This window comes from Lolium perenne, chromosome 4 (assembly GCF_019359855.2).
Source record: "Lolium perenne isolate Kyuss_39 chromosome 4, Kyuss_2.0, whole genome shotgun sequence".
NCBI classification, from domain to species: domain Eukaryota; kingdom Viridiplantae; phylum Streptophyta; class Magnoliopsida; order Poales; family Poaceae; genus Lolium; species Lolium perenne.
Genome location: NC_067247.2, coordinates 171,785,362 through 171,801,895, shown reverse-complemented (window position 1 = coordinate 171,801,895; position 16,534 = coordinate 171,785,362). Strand labels below are relative to the sequence as shown.

The 16,534-nt window shown below is 44.3% G+C and overlaps 1 protein-coding gene and 1 pseudogene across 1 annotated transcript; both read left to right on the top strand.

Annotated features, from left to right (window-relative positions):
- The first annotated feature begins 7,098 nt into the window (after positions 1–7,098).
- On the top strand, positions 7,099–11,637 carry LOC127294693 (uncharacterized). The gene is made up of 3 exons (XM_051324561.2): positions 7,099–7,725; positions 7,810–8,044; positions 11,070–11,637. Exons 1-3 carry the CDS (start codon positions 7,099–7,101, stop codon positions 11,366–11,368), a joined length of 1,161 nt encoding a protein of 386 aa, XP_051180521.2. The 3' UTR covers positions 11,369–11,637.
- Positions 11,638–13,921: 2,284 nt separating this feature from the next.
- LOC127294695 (nucleolar GTP-binding protein 1-like) lies at positions 13,922–16,296 on the top strand (annotated as a pseudogene).
- The last annotated feature ends 238 nt before the right edge of the window (positions 16,297–16,534 follow it).

Below are 16,534 nucleotides of genomic sequence, written 5' to 3'. Positions count from 1 at the left end.
GCTTTTTATTGAGTACTATTTTGTATTTTTGTTGACTCACGAGGTATTTGAATACCAAGGCAAGTTTTTCCTTTTGTCGATGAACTATATTGAAATTCGTCGGAGCGAAGACTTTGGTCATGTCGATAAAGAAGAAAAGTTATATTGTCACTATCTTTATTATATTGCAGCACCGCGAGCCCGCCTCATTAAAAACCTTCTCCGGCCCCACTCGGTGCCCCGAAAAAGGAAAAGAGTGCGTCTGAAAACTCGCGGGCGTTTCAGTACATTGAAGCTTTACAAAGACTATATTTTGACTCTAGGCGTAAAAACGCCTAAGTTGCGCCACGTTCCAGGGGTTTGGCTCCTCCACCCCTGTCTTCTTGTCCTTTATTCTGTATGCTCCTCCTCCGATTACTTCCGTGACGATGTAAGGGCCAAGCCACGGTGACTCGAGTTTTTCATGACTTTTTTGCGTGAGTCGAAGGACTAGGTCTCCCACCTGAAAAGATCTTGGCCGCAATCGTCGGCTGTGGTAATTTTTCAAGTCCTGCTGATATTTAGTTACCCGAGATAATACTTCATCTCGAGCTTCATCAAGTGCATCGACGTCATCTTCTAGTGCTCTTCTCGACGTTTCTTCATCATATTCAGAGACACGTGGAGAGTTGTGCTCTATCTCGATTGGTAGTACTGCCTCTGCTCCATGAACCAGGAAAAACGGAGTTTCCTGCGTTGCTGTGTTTGGTGTTGTTCGGATGCTCCACAACACGCTTGGTAGTTCTTCTGGCCAGGTATGTCGAGCTTTTTCCAGTGGTCCTAACAAGCGTTTCTTAATACCATTGCAGATGATGCCATTGGCTTTCTCGACTTGCCCATTGGTTTGAGGATGTGCGACTGACGCAAAGTTCAGCTTAATACCCACTTCTTCGCAATAATCTTTGAATTCATGGGATGTGAAGTTGCTGCCGTTGTCTGTGACGATGCTGTGGGGCACTCCAAATCTGAAGACGAGGCCTTTTACGAATTTTACTGCGGATGCTCCATCTGGTGAATTTATCGGCTTCGCTTCTATCCACTTTGTAAACTTATCGACAGCTACTAGCATGTACTCCTTTCCTCCTGGCCAGGATTTGTGTAACTTACCCACCATATCAAGTCCCCATTGAGCAAAGGGCCAAGACAATGGTATTGGTGCTAGCTCTGCCGCCGGAGAGTGAGGTTTTGCGGCGAACCTTTGACATGCGTCGCAAGTTCTTACTATGTCCTTGGCGTCCTCGATTGCTGTCAACCAAGTAGAATCCTGCCCGAAAAACCTTGGCTGCGATAGCTCGACTACTTGCGTGGTGGCCACATATTCCTTCGTGTACATCCTTCAGGATTATTCTTCCTTCTTCGGGTGTAACGCACCTTTGCAAAACGCCTGAAATACTTCGCTTATACAATTCTCCCTTGACCACCGTAAAAGCTTTGGAGCGTCGAATTACTCGCCTTGCTTCAACTGGATCATCGGGTATTTCTTTCCTCATGATGTATGATATGTACGGCTGCATCCACGGTATCTGTATCACCATGACCAAGTCCTGATCCTCTTCTTCGTCCTCTTGCTTTTCCTTGGCAGCCCCGAGGGTTTCTTCTCCTTCTTTTTGACTTTGTTGGCTTAGTGGATCTCTCTGTTATCTCTTCCCCTGAATACACCTGGCGGGACTGGAAGGCACTGTGACCCGATGTTTGCAAGAACGTCGGCTTCGTCGTTGCTCAACCTGCTAATATGATTTACTTCGCATCCATCGAATAACTTCTCAAGCTCGTTGTACACCTCCTTGTATGCCATCATGCTATCATTGATTGCATCACATTGGTTCATAACTTGCTGAGCCACCAACTGTGAGTCGCCAAAGATTTTTAATCGAGTTGCTCCGTTGTGCTTTCGCCATCTTCATCCCGTGTATGAGGGCCTCATATTCTGCTTCATTGTTAGATGCGTTAAGGAACGTCATCCGGAGGATGTACTTCAATTTGTCGCCTTCAGGTGATATGAGTACTACTCCTGCGCCAGCTCCTTCTAGTCTCTTGGACCCATCAAAGTTCATGGTCCAAGTTCTCGATAAATCTGGAGGTCCTGTATTTTGCAACTCCATCCATTCTGCGATGAAGTCCGCGGTATTTGCGACTTTATTGCTTTTCTTGACTCCTACGAGATGTCCCGAGGGGAAAGTCCTATTCCCCAAAGGGAGACACGACCCGTAGCTTCGGGTTATTCGGTATATTTGATAAGGGAGCTTCGTTGACCACTATGATCGGGTGTGCCGAAAAATAGTGGCGCAATTTTCGTCTTTGTCGTGAACACTCCATATGCTAGCTTTTGGTACTGAGGGTACCTTTGTTTTGAAGGTGACAAGACTTCGCTCACGAAGTATACTGGCCGCTGCACTCCATGGATTTTCCCTTCTTCTTCTCTTTCGACAACTAATACTGTGCTAACCACTTGGGGCGTGGCTGCAATGTACAGCAGGAGAGGTTCCTTTTCCTTTGGAGCCACCAGGATTGGTGGTGTCGAGATTTTTCGCCCGGATCCTCGAAAGCTCGTCGGCCTCTTCGTTCCACCGGAATTTATCTCCTTGTTTTATCGCCGCATAAAATGGTAACGCTTTTTCTCCTAACCTGGCGACGAACCTGCTCAAAGCTGCGACTCGCCCAGTTAGCTGCTGTATTTCTTTCAACTTTGTTGGCTTTCTCATTGTTACTATGGCTTGTATTTTGTCGGGATTTGCTTCAATCCCTCTTGCTGAAACTAGAAACCCCAGAAGTTCTCCTGCTGGGACGCCAAAAGAACACTTCGTCGGGTTCAGTTTGAGGCAGAATTTGTCGAGGTTGTCAAAAGTTTCTTTGAGATCCTCGATCAATGTTGTCCCCTTTTTTGATGTTATGACGACATCATCGATGTATACTTGCACGTTTTTCCCGATCTGTGTTGCTAAACACTTCTGCATCATCCTCTGATATGTTGCTCCCGCATTTTTTAGACCAAAGGGCATTGTCTTGTAGCAAAACACGCCGTAAGGTGTAATAAACGCTGTCTTGGCTTCATCATCTTCTTTTAATCTGATCTGGTTATAACCAGAGTATGCATCCAAGAAGGAAAGACGTTCGCAACCTGCCGTGGAGTCGATAATTTGATCGATCCTTGGGAGGGGAAAGTGATCCTTAGGACAATGTTTATTGAGACACGTAAAGTCGACGCACATGCGAAGGACTGTCGTGTTTTCTTCGGCACCATCAACTGGGTTAGCTACCCATGTGGCTTCAGAGATATTTCTCTGATAAAACCAGCTTCTTCGAGTCGATTTATTTACGAAAGCATGGCTTTGCGGTTTGGTTCCGAAAAACGCCGCAAAGGTTGTCTCGATTGGTTTATTTGTTGGATCCAAATTTAGGTGGTGCTCGGCAAGTTCCACAGGTACTCCTGGCATGTCAGCTGGACACCATGCAAAGATTTTCCAGTTCTCACGGAGGAACTTGACGAGCGCGCTTTCCTATGCGATATCCATATCGTTTGCGATAGATGTCGTCTTTTTTGGATCTGTCGGGTGAATCTGCACCTCCTTAGAATTTTTCTCTGTGTTGAAAGTTGATTCTTTATTTGGCCTTCCAGTACTGTCGATGCGTCGTAATCAGTCATGCTTTTTGACGCCAAGTACTCGGCTTGCATCCCGAAAGTTTCTGCCAACCTGTGAAAATCCTTGTCGCACTTATCGGCTAAGGCAAAGCTTCCCTTGACTGTGATTGGTCCTCTTGGTCCGGGCAACCTCCACAACAGGTATGTATAGTGTGGTACTGCCATAAATCTAGCATATGCTGGTCGTCCCAACAGAGCGTGGTATTGTGATGGAAAATCCACGACTTCAAATTCGAGCTTCTCGATTCTATAATTTTCTCGGGTCCCAAATTGAACATCGAGATTGATTTTTCCCAATGGATAACTTGGTTTCTCTGGTGTGATGCCGTGGAACCTTGTGTCTGTTGGTTTCAAGTTTGCTAAGGATATGTTCATCTTCCTCAATGTATCTGCATACATCAGGTTCAAGCTGCTGCCGCCGTCTATGAACACTCGAGAGACATCAAATCCTGCGATAACTGCTGGCAGAATAAGTGCTGACTGCCCTGGTCGAGGAACTTGCTGCGGATGATCTGCTATTGTGAAGCCGATATCTTGTCCTGACCAATTAAGGTATTCAACTGTTGGTGGAGGCATTTTCTCTGCCATAAACACCTGTCGTGAGATTACTTTTTGAGCTCTATTGGACGGCCTTCCTTTCTGAATCATCAACACTGCTCCGTTGGAGTTAGGATCAACATAGGGTGGTGGTGCAGGTGCTGCCGCTATTCTTAGCTGGTGTCGATTGTCCTCTGTAATCGCGGGAGGTGGCGGTAGATGAACCTCGCTCCTAGGCTCCCGAGGGTTTCTCTGTGCTGCTCGAGCGTGAGCATTTTCTGCGTATCTGAACATTGCCTGAAAATTTCGACGATCTTCTGTAGGTGCCCCTGACCGTCTTTTCCCGTTCTTTGTCGAGGAAGAAGTGCATCTGGCACGGTCCGTTCAGCATTTCCTCGGGGGACACGAAAGGTCTTGGAAACCTCGGCCCACTATTTTGCCTGTTGCGTGAATCATCCCTATTATCACCTCGCTGTTCACTGCTTCTCTGGTAATCATCTCTGTTGCCTCCTGTATTTGTCCGAAATCCTGCCGAAATTTGTCCTGGGGCGTCGTAGTTCTGGTACGTCCGAGGAAATCTTCGCCTCGGTTGATAGTTTCGACCACGGTCCTCCTACGGCGACTGTGTCGTTTGTTGTGGACAGCGTCTTCTCCATCTGCCCATTTATTTGCTATCTCCATCAACGCGGATACTGTCCTTGGATTGGTCCTTCCCAAATCCTCGACAAAGTCTCCACGCGACTCCTGCGACAAACGCATCTATTGCTCTCTCGTCGAGATATGTTTTCGCCGAGTTTTTGATGATATTCCACCTCTGGATGTACTTTCTCATTGGCTCATCGGCTTTTGTCGACACGCTCTCAACTCCTCTAACGATGCGGGTTTTTTGCACGTGGATCTGAAGTTCTTGACGAACACGTCCTCGAAACTTTCCCATTTGTCGATGGATCCTGGAGCGAGTTTCTTTATCCATGATCGTGCGGCACCACTCGGGTGCACCAGGATGCTTCGCATGGCCGTTGCCCTAGTCCCGCCTGTCCGCTTCACCGTCTCCAGATAGTCGACTAGCCAATCCTCTGGATCTTGAAGGCCGTCGAATTTCTTGAAATTATCGGGTAACTTGAATCCTGAGGGGACTCGCGTTTTTCGGACTCTCCTCGTGAAGCATGGTAAGCCGCACATATCTTCGTCGTTAAGTTACGGGGATTGCCGATGATCCCTTCGCTTTGCCGCGCTCTGTCGACTCTTGCTTGTGCTTCTTTGTGTCTCTTGCTCCACTTGGCCCTTCGGGTCTTGCCGCTGTTGCTGCGGGTCGCGGACTATTTTGCCTTGCCACTCCTTCGGGAGGCGTTGATATAAACGCTGTCCCCATAGCTCCAACTCCTGCTACCGCCATATTGTACAGTTGTTTCCCTTGGGTCACCCGGAGGTGGTTTAGATGCAAGGATAAAAGCATGTGTCGCCATATACCCAGCCTCCGGTGTCTTAGGGATGATGTTTCCTCTTGTATCTATCGACATAAAGGACATGTCGAGGTTTTGAACCAAGTGTTCTCTTTACGCCTCGGGTATGTGTTGCAGCCTTGATCTTGCTCTGTTCCGCGCCTCCCGATGGCTATCACCCGTAGTTCTAGATTGTCGACTTAAATCTGCCCTTCTCCTGCTGGATGCAGAAGCTGCCTCCTTTCTCCTGTTCAACTCAGCTGTCTGTTTTTCCAATTCCCTGGCAGCTCGTGCGAGCCTATATTGATATGCTTGCAATTCTTCTGGTGTGGCTGTGGTAGCCATTGGTTCTGTGCCGTTCATAGCTCTCGCAGCTCTGTCCCACGCTGCTTGTGAAAGTTGAACTCTATCTCGCGGCTCTGGCCCGACGTATTTGTTGCCCAAGCCTTGTCGCAGATTGGAGGGATCGACGTATGGATTTCCCAAACTGTCGAAAGCCTCAGATGTCTCTTCTTGATTTTCAATGGCGTAAATCTGATGATACTTGGTACTCAGATCTATGTTGGGTTTGGTGACATCGTCGTTGAGATTGATGAAGACCTTGCCCACTGTCAAAGATTTGTCGATGAAGTCGTAACTGTCGACATTGCTTGAACCATCGCTTATATATGAATCCGCAGATGACTCAAACGACATGTCGTTGAAGATCTTGGCGAGTTTCTCTCTTGCTCTGATGCTGACGTAGCGTGTCGCCGAGGTTTCTTCTTCTCCTGATTCGTTTGACGATGTATAGCTTGAAAAATCGGAATCGGCCACTGATGATTCCGACGAAATCGGAATCTCGACACGATACGATCCTTCCTTCTCGACGCGAAAGTGGAACCTTCCGAACGTCATCTCCATGGGCTCCGCCAGATACGCATATGCATCAAACGGGAGGGTGGGGTGAGGAACAAATCGACAAGACCAGTAGCGATCTGTTTACCTCGATCCATTGTGTTGCTTGCGGTTGACGATGTCGAAGATCTTGAGCGTGCCATCGAGATCAGCTCCTTACGCCTCTAATTCCCACAGACGGCGCCAATTGACAAGGGATTAACTTGTCAATGCCTATGGATTGTAGGCTAGGGTTTAGTTAGAAGTAGAGGGTAAGTAGATCTCGAAGGTTTCAGCCGAAAAGTACTCGACGATTGTGAAAACTAGGGTTTGCAGACAATGATTCGATTGATTCTTCGTCCCTCGACTCCCCCTTTATATAGGAGGTGGAGTCGAAGGATTCGTGTTGTACAAGTTTACAGAGTTCGGGACGGTTTCTAACTCATCCCGCCAGATTACAAGTAACACTTCCTATTACAACTCTATTTCTTCCTTAAACGCATCTTGGGCTCCCGAATCTTCTTATTCTTCGGGTAGTGGGCCTTCAATAAACCCCGGGTACTATATTCGGCAGGCCCATTTGGGATGCCTATGTCAGCAGGCTACTGCTATGGCCCGTTTGATCCTGTCTCCAACATCATCATCAACACCATCTGGTACGACGCTGCGTTCCCACCTGCCAAGACACTCGACCTGGATATCATCGGCACAGAGAGCCTCCATCGGATGGAGAACCGCTCTGTCTATGGCTTGGCCTCCTTCTTCTGCACACGCTATCATTTCTTCACTTTCCAACAAGCTGTTCGCTGCCTGCTCGAGGCAGATGCCAACCTTGTGGTTGCTGATATCAACTTCGATTCTGCCGTCTCCTTAATAGGGTGCGGACCCAACACCAGTGTCCAGGATGGCTTCCTTGCCGCCGCCAAGGCAGCCTGTCACCCCAACCCAGACGCCCAAGTAAAGCTTCTCACTTCGTGTAAGGCTATGCTCGGGTCTGCCATGTCTCTGCTGCAGGGCTCTATGAAGCTCTCCTCTCAAGATGTTCAACGGCTTGCGGTGTTGCTATGTCCTGAACCCCCCTCTGGTGAGACGACGGCACTTACCCTACCCACCCTAAAAGGTTACCGCCATGCACACCTAGCAGATGTGCACACTAGAATCTCCAAAAAGGTCAATGCCCTGTTGAATGCATATGAACAGATGCCAAATGGGGTAGGTTTGGTTTGCTTGTTGTTGGTTATTGCTAACATCTCTTCCTGTATTGCTGGCCTATGCTCACCAGTTGTTCTATTTCAGGATCCCAAATTCGAGCTTCATATGATTTGTGGCGTGAATGACCGGGTCTCCTGCTCTTCCTCCGGTCCTCCTCCTCGTGGTTGTTACCCCACTCACCGCTCTCATGTCAACTTCATGGCTACTCCCAAAAGCCCATGTGGTGATGGAGTTCCAATTTTGTTCTTTGCTGAAATTAGCTATGGTTATGAAGACACATCCTTCTGTTGGCCTCTGCCTTTTCCTCTGCCATGTGCTGGTATGCTATAACCAACCCTAGGCCAATATTTTCTTGACTCTCATCTACTCATTATATCTTGTTGCATGTAACTAGCTGTTACATATATACAGCCGTCTCAACCACTATGATGCATCTTTACCACAAGTAAACACTTGATTGTGCTTTATTATTCTGTCAGTCCTTACTAAAAATAAAATTGTTCGATAAAAATTCACTGTCAAAGATAAGAAATGAATCCCGTTACTTGAATATCTCTTCCTCTGCCATGTGCTGGTTTGCTATAACCAACCCTATGCCAATATTGTCTTGACTCTCATCTACTCATTATATCTTGTTGCATGTAACTAGCTGTTGTATACAGCGTCTCGACCACCATGATGCATCTTTACCACAAGTAAACACTTGATTGCGTTTTATTACTCCGTCAGTCCTTACTAAAAAATAAAATTGTTCCATAAAAATTCACTGTCAAAGATAAGAAATGAATGCTGTTACTTGAATATCTCTTCCTATGCCATGTGCTGGTTTGCTATAACCAATATTTTCTCGACTCTCATCTACTCATTATATCTTGTTGCATGTAACTAGTTGTTATATACCGCACCTCAACCACCATTATGCATCTTAACCACAAGTAAACACTTGATTGGGTTTTATTACTCCGCCAGAGTCCTTACTAAAAATAAAATTGTTCGAGAATTTTTTTCTGTCAAAGATAAGAAATGAATGCCTTTACTTGAATATCTCCATGTTTATAGGTTAGTGAAGTCAAAAATTTCAGTAAAGCACGTGACAAAGTGATCAACATATAGCTGGATGATTCACCGACACATCATGTTGCACTGCACCTTTTTTTTTATCTCAAGCCCATGCATCATTTTTATACATAAACAATTCAAGCGTTTATCCCTTAGTTATATAGTTATATGCTTATGACAATATGAGTTCTTGTTTTATGATTAGGAGTTTTTTTTTTCAAATGGTTGTCCTCATTGTAAAATGCTAATAAAAAACTGGTATAAAACCATGGCGCGTAAATGATCAGACGAGCTGAAATCAAATACAGTGGATACCAACCAGAATCCAATTGAACCGTTCCATCAGAACTTGATGGGCCCTTGAAATAAGGCTAAGTTCATTTGTATGGTTGAATTGTTGAGCAATATCTTTCCCAAATGTGTACACTGCTCCTCTTGGCGATATCCCTCATCCATCCGCATCAGTCATCCGGGATTCCAGGTCAGACCACGAAAGATCACACATGGGTCCTTCTTGTGGGATCTATATCCATTTTGAAGAAAAACATTAATTAAGAGTTGACTAAATTGCTGAATATAGAACCTATGTTCTGCACAGGACAAGAATTCATTAATTCTTAAAACTGAAGGTGCAATAAGGTCAACTTGATGGACTATAAACAATATATACAAACAAATTGTGTAGCAACCTGCAAACATACTGCTGGTTTTAATATTAAGTCACTTACGTTTGCAGGTTTCAGTTTTCAGTCACTGTCTGCAAAAACTGGACCACATAACTACAACTAGTTTAGCTTAAGACTACATAACTGCAACTAGTTGAGAACAACATAACTCAGTCTTAAAATCCAGAATTTTCTGGTTTTCTTAATTTCTTGGTCGATTTCCCACAGTACATATTGCATCTTGGTGAAATATCGTATCTTCTTAGAACACCCATTCTGTATAGTTAGTATTTCTCGAGATATTGACTGTACATTCATGAAAGTTAACCCTATCAGATGATTGTTCTTGAATGCCATGTGTGCCCTGCATATATGCAAGATAAAATTGTGAACTCACATTCAATGGCAGAAAAGGGAAACCGCAAACATTCTCCTTTGCTCGAGCGTGATGATCGATTGTGATCTCTACATATTTGCTTCAAAAATCTAAGACAGATGGTTCTGTTCAAGAGCCATCATTAACTCCCAGAAACGGCAAGCATTTTCTATGAAGTAGTTTTAAATCAACAAACTGCAAGTATAAAATGATTCACCATTAGGCACCAGCTCAAAGTTCATGATAAAACCATACATACCTGTTGTACGCGGTCAAGAGAACAGTGTTGTCCAACATATCCAATGACAGAAAGACCACCATGGAGGCAATATACCTACAAAATGCATTTTCCTCTTTGACCAGACATACATGGAAAGAAATTCTATGTCTATATTAACAGAGCAAACCAACCATCTGGGGAAAAAATAGACCTAGTTTTCTACAAGTACTGTGAGAGGCAAATAATCAAAGAGCCGTGAGAGCAGATAATCCAACAAATCCGTGAAGTACTTCCAAACATCTGCATTACCATACTTCCGTAAGCATTCATCGTAGAAGCTATACTTGTATTCAAAAACTCAGTGTCAAGAACACCTGGACTCTATGGTTGTGCTGGCATTTCAGAAAATATCATGTGCAGCATATATTGTGACAGACTGTACAGAACGATGTGACAGTTCATTGCTTATTCTATTGTCCAATATGCTTCTTGTATGCTAGTCAATGGCATTTTGGTTACGTTGTTTATATACTACTCCCTCTGTTCACAAATATAAGACGTTTTGCACATTTTAAAGTGAGCTAGATACACATCATAATAAGTGAATCTACACACTAAGAGTAGACGAGATACCTACCAAAATAGATGAATCCACTAAAAGCTAAAACATCTTATATTAGTGAACAGAGGGAGTACTAGGTAAAGCAATTATGTCATTGCAACAACTCAAAATGATTTGCCTCACATTCGTATGCACTGAGGAACATCAAGCATGATGCATGGCTGTTCCTGGCTTCCTGCTACTCCCTGGTTACATGAGCGCTAGTTTTCCATACCCCTTGAAGTGTAAACCGGCATTAGCGATAGCGAGTGTGATAGAACCACCATACTCATTTATATTCTATATGGATCCTTGCATGGTGAAACTAGAAAGTCGCAGTTCCTTCATTCTTTACATTTCTTTACTCACATACAATTTATGCGGCAACCACTAATTCTTATTAATTACATCATGTGTTGACAGCACAAATTCGGTGTCTTCACTGCGAGTTTATGGGTACTAGAATTGTGCATCCAGTCGAGATGGACTTCCATGGGGGTGAGTTGGAGTTTGCTAAGATGGCCTGCCGAAAATACCCCTATGATGATGACTTTGACAACATGGATATCATCAACAATAGGTTTAGCTTGGCAGAGAGCATTTATCACGGTGCGAAAGAAGATAGCCTCTATGATGATCTTGATGGGCACAAGATTGAGGAGCGTGATCTGAGTTCCATGAGTATCAAGGCCCAGATTCTGTGGTTGACCAAGTATGTCTAAGGTGTTTTTCCCATGTAGTTGTCTCTGACTCAAGAGACATGTTAAGTTTATGTTGTCTATGACTGTGCAAGACAAGCTTAAGTTTAGGTTGTCTGCGACTTATGCAAGACAAGTTAAGACATGTTTATGTTGTCTCAGAGGTAGGATGATGCTCATGAAATTTAGCAAGTGGTTTATGTACCATTAGAATATCCTCTGATAGTAGTGGTATTTGAATGTGGGAAATGAAATGATTGTGTAATTGCAGTTCACTATAAACTAATCTCTAACTACTTTGGTTAGCAATCACGGGTTGGTGCATCTTTGTTGTTGAATTCGGCCGTTCTGGCTTGGATATGAACCAAGCCTGTGGAAATTTGGTTATACATTTGCTCTACGTTGTTAGTTATCAGAATTTTGACACGGTCTAGTTTCCATTATCGTTCTAGCTGTTCTGTTCTTGTGTACTAATATCATTACTAGATTCTCTACATGTCAAGTACTGGAATGATGCTGCACAATTCTTCATGACCTGATGAAATATTATTCATGAAACCTTTGTCTCATTCGGAGTCCTTCAATTTATTTTTGTGCAGTTGTGAAGGATTGAAAAAATTTCATCTTAGCTTTGAGCTCATGAAGTTACTAATGACTGCATAACATAGCGACATTTCTCTAGTTTGTAGAGTAAACTTTGTTTGCAGATGTATTTGAAAAGAAATGTGCCTGCCAGAATTTTCAACCTTTCCAGCAGTTGGCTATTTTGTAGTAGATTTGTGGTGTTATTATTCATAACAGTGGGTGAGGGTTTTCATTGTTGAGATGGTATTTTTTGTTGGTGTGGCACAAGACTTGGTTGGCAAAATTGCTCGTGTTCTTGTTGAATCTTATGCTCTGCTATCCAACTCACCCCCATGGAAGGGAGGAAATATTTTGTTGATGTGACTGTCTCACATTATTCCGTTTGCCAAGATGACATTTTTGTTTCCAGGTTCTGGATGTTTTTCTTTCTAAGACTGCACTTTGCATGAATTTGAGATCACCTGGTGTTAACTTTGGCAAATTGGTTGTCTCTGCCATGTTTGCCGTGGATTCTTTCGAAGCTGGTGAGTTTGATGTTCACACATCTTTGGAATAGAATCTGGCTGCTGTTTTTCTGTTTGTACCGTTTAACCATTTCTTACAGCTCACTAGGTGGACATGAGGACGTTGGATAGCAAGATGAGGTACTCGCCGCTGATGCAACTGATCCCATAGCCCATCTGCTATTGTTTTGATTTGTTTCAAAAATACCATGCTATCGGAGTTGGAACTATTTCTGCCGGTGTGGTCTTAATTTTATTTGTGCCAATTTTTTGCAGGTGACAGGTGATGCTTGCGGAGGAGGCATGATCGTCGGTCGAGAAAGCCTGGAGAGAGAAGGAAAAAGGTGTGAAAGAAGAACCAACACCGCTGCGTCTGGAATTTGGAAAAAAAGTAGGAAAAGAGAAACAAGAGAGGGAATATGTAAAAGGAGGCCGCTGGAGCTACACGTGCGTTGGGTGGTTTTCTTTTTCTACCATAGCCTTACTGACAAATACCTACGTGTTAGGCTTGGGGAAGCAGGTTGGCACTGCTACCGTTGCCCATGCCCTACAACAACAACATCAAAACCTTTTTCCCAAGCAAGTTGGGTAGGCTAGATATGAAACCCAATAGAAATTAAAGGAAACCAAAACAAGGAGATAGAAAGGAAAAAAAGAGAGTAAACTAAGATTCCGGCACATGGATCGTTGATCTCCATGCAGTCCTATCAAGAGCCAAGATTTTAGGTACATTCCAATCTCTCAAGTCTTTTTTTACCGCCTTCGCCTAAGTCAACTTTGGTTGTCATCTACCCCTTCTAGTTTCCTCCATACTCTTTAGAATCCACTATTAACTCGAGCTTCTTGAGGCCTTCGTTGGAGATGCCCAAACCACCTTAGTCGGTGTTGGACTAGCTTCTTGTCAATCGGTGCCAGCCCTAGCCTATCGTGAATTACCTCGTTCCTAATCTGGCCCTTTCTTGTATGCCCGCACATCCATCGTAGAATGCGCTAATGGTCTTAATTTTATTTTTTCCAAAAAATTTAGAAGCATCTAGTATGGCATGTAACTGTTGTTGTCGCGCTGCACTATGCGAGAATGTTTCTGTTTTGCTGGTAGCTAGGTTTTATATGCCTCGCCTTTTATTGTCATAATTGTGTGCCGTGTATCATGCCTGATGTCTCGTGGTTGTGATGCCAATTGATTCTACTTGTGTTGAAAGCATGGTGAACTGTCAACAATAGAACTGGGTTTCCCTTTTGTCTAACATTCTTGAATGAAAGCTTAGATTATGTGTAACAAGGATGAACTGAGAATTCTGGGCATGAATCTAGAGTGCCTTATAACCGGTACAGGTTGATGTTATTTTGGTTATCCAGTGATTGCTAGATTTCCTCCTGGCTGTGTTCTATTGGAAAATTTCCCTATTGCTTCCTTTTGTGTATCGATTTCACATGATATTTTGTATTTGTATTACAGGAATAAGTAGCCAACCTTAATGTCGTCAAGATGGTGCAGTATAATTTCAAGAAGATTACCGTTGTCCCTCATGGGAAGGACTTCATTGACATAATCCTGTCCCGCACTCATAGGCAAAACACCGACTTTTGTTCACAAGGGCTATGCTTTCAGCCGCATTTGCCAGTTCTATATGCGTAGAGTTTGGTATAACCAGCAGAACGTCTATGAAAAGCTGTCCATCATTGATGAGTTTCCCTGACTGGATGACATCCACCCTTTCTATGGTTATCTTCTTCATCTGGCCTTTAACAATGATCACTACAAACTTGCGTTGGGTCAGACCAGTACCGCAAGAAATATCTTTGCAAAGATCGGACTATCTGTGGCTGCTCAAGTATGGAGATACCGGTGCAAGTGCTTGAAGGTAGCCGCACTAGGTCGCATGTGTACTGTTCTAATGCGTAGCACTCTAGCTTGGCATACCTAGAGCACATGGATAGGCATCTATTAGTAGGCCCAAACAACACCCGTACTATATTGATTTGTGGCTATCCAAATGTTGGGAAGAGCTCTTTCATGAACAAGGTTACAAGGGCAGATGTGGATGTACAGCCTTATGCTTTCACAGCAAAATCCCTATTTGTTGGCCATGCAGATTACAACTTTTTTTTTTCGAACCATGCAAAAGCCTTGCATGTATATATTAAGGAGAAAGAAAGGCCAAAAAAAGGCCAAAGTACAACCACAGATTACACATAGAAGGATGACCACATTGCGACTGAGAGTGTTTCAAAAAGAACTAAGAAAAAAAACTTGGGAACAACAATTACTCCGCACTAAGGCTAAAACGACGACCGCTCGCCAACGCCCATTGGTTTGCTTCCTGCCGGAGATGATCTAAGAATTGCTCCATTGTCTTGATTTTGTTCTCAAGTGATTGACACTCCAGGTATCCTTGATCGTCCTTTTGAGGATAGAGAAATGTGCAGTGTCAATGCTCTTGCCCATTTGAGGTCTGCGGTGCTGTTTTTCTTGGATACCTTTGGGTCTTGTGGGTACACTATTGCTCAGCAAGCTGCACTCTTCCACAGTATAAAATTCTTGTTCATGAATAAGCCTCTAGTCGTTGTGTGCAACAAGACTGATTTTGCAGCCGCTTGATGTACTCTCTGGTGGAGATCCTAATAAAGAGGGTGTTCTGTTGACCATGAGAGCTTTATCAGACTAGGGTGTGATGGCTGTTAAAAATGCCACGTGTGAGAGGCTTCTTGGGCAGAGGGTGGAGATCAAGATGAAATCAAAGAAGATCAATGACTGCTTAAACAGGTTTTTGTTTGTCCAAGCCTCATGACAAGAGAGAGAGGCCTACCTGCATGTCAGGCTGTCCTGGAAGCTCAAGCAATTGCTGCTTCACAGGAAAAGAAGAAACTTGAGAGGGACCTTGAGAATGAGAATGGAGGTGCTATTGTATATTTTGCTAATCTTAAAAAGCATTACGCATTGACCAATGATGCATGGAAGGAAGATATTCTCCCTGAGATATTGGATGGAGATTTCTTGTATCCAGATATCTTGGAAAGATGTGAAGAACTGGAAAAGGGAGGAGGGTCTTCGTGTTAAAGAGGAAGCTACACAAGATGCTTTCATGATCAATGGCCAGGATGAATTAACTGAAGAGCGGCGTGAAATATTGGGCAAGATTATAAAGAAGGCAATGCTCGTCCAAGAGCATAGGATCATGAAGAGAACTGTGTTAGCATTAATCCTGACTTGCATATGTGTGTTAGATTTGTTTAGTTTGTTAGCTAGCTACATGCGTGGAGAGCTGCATGCAGTAGGGGCCGTTGCTAGCTGTTGGAGCCGCGTCGTACGCGTTCGTGGACGTCGTGCGCGCGGCCGGCGCATGCGGATCAGGCTGCAGTGTGGAGTTCGTGCTCCCAGCATCTGAGTAGCTATAAAACTTCATGTACTGCTTGTTTGTAAGGTGAGCTGAGAGAGTAGGGTGTTTGTGCGCCCACGGTGGTGTTCGTGCGCCGGCCGGAAAAACTCTGTGTCTCCACTCCATCGTCTCCCTCCATTCGTTTGTGCGAGAGAGGAAGAGAGAGGGTGCAGCCTCAGGCTGCACCAACAAACTGCATATAGCCGTCCTATTGTTCCAAGGAAGCATGACAAAGATAGGAAATTTATAACCAAGAGAATGAGCAGCCAGTCAAGAGGACTTAAGCATGAGAGGTCACGGGGCAGAGCTGATGGTGACGATATGGAGGTATATGGCCAGCACTCTGACAAGAAACCGCGAACAAGGTCTAGGTCTAGGTCCCAATAACGACCGATCGAGGAGGTTGTACCAGGTGAAGGGCCGTGGATAGGCGGACCGTGTGATCCCCAACTTGAAACCGAAGCTTCTCTCCTCTGGAAAATGAGGAATCGGAACGACAAGAGACGGTAAGCCAATCAATGCGGCACGGCTGCTTACCATCACTGGATGGTGCAGGGAGTGCGCTTAACATAATTCATCTTTTCACACAGTTATTTTTTTGTTTGCTATGATTATTATTGTAGGTTAATGCTTATCTCTACATTTTCTCCTTCTGTAGGAACTCCAGGAATCACTTCCACTACCAGGCTGGGAATCGGAGAGGCTTCAATACCCAGCCGGCA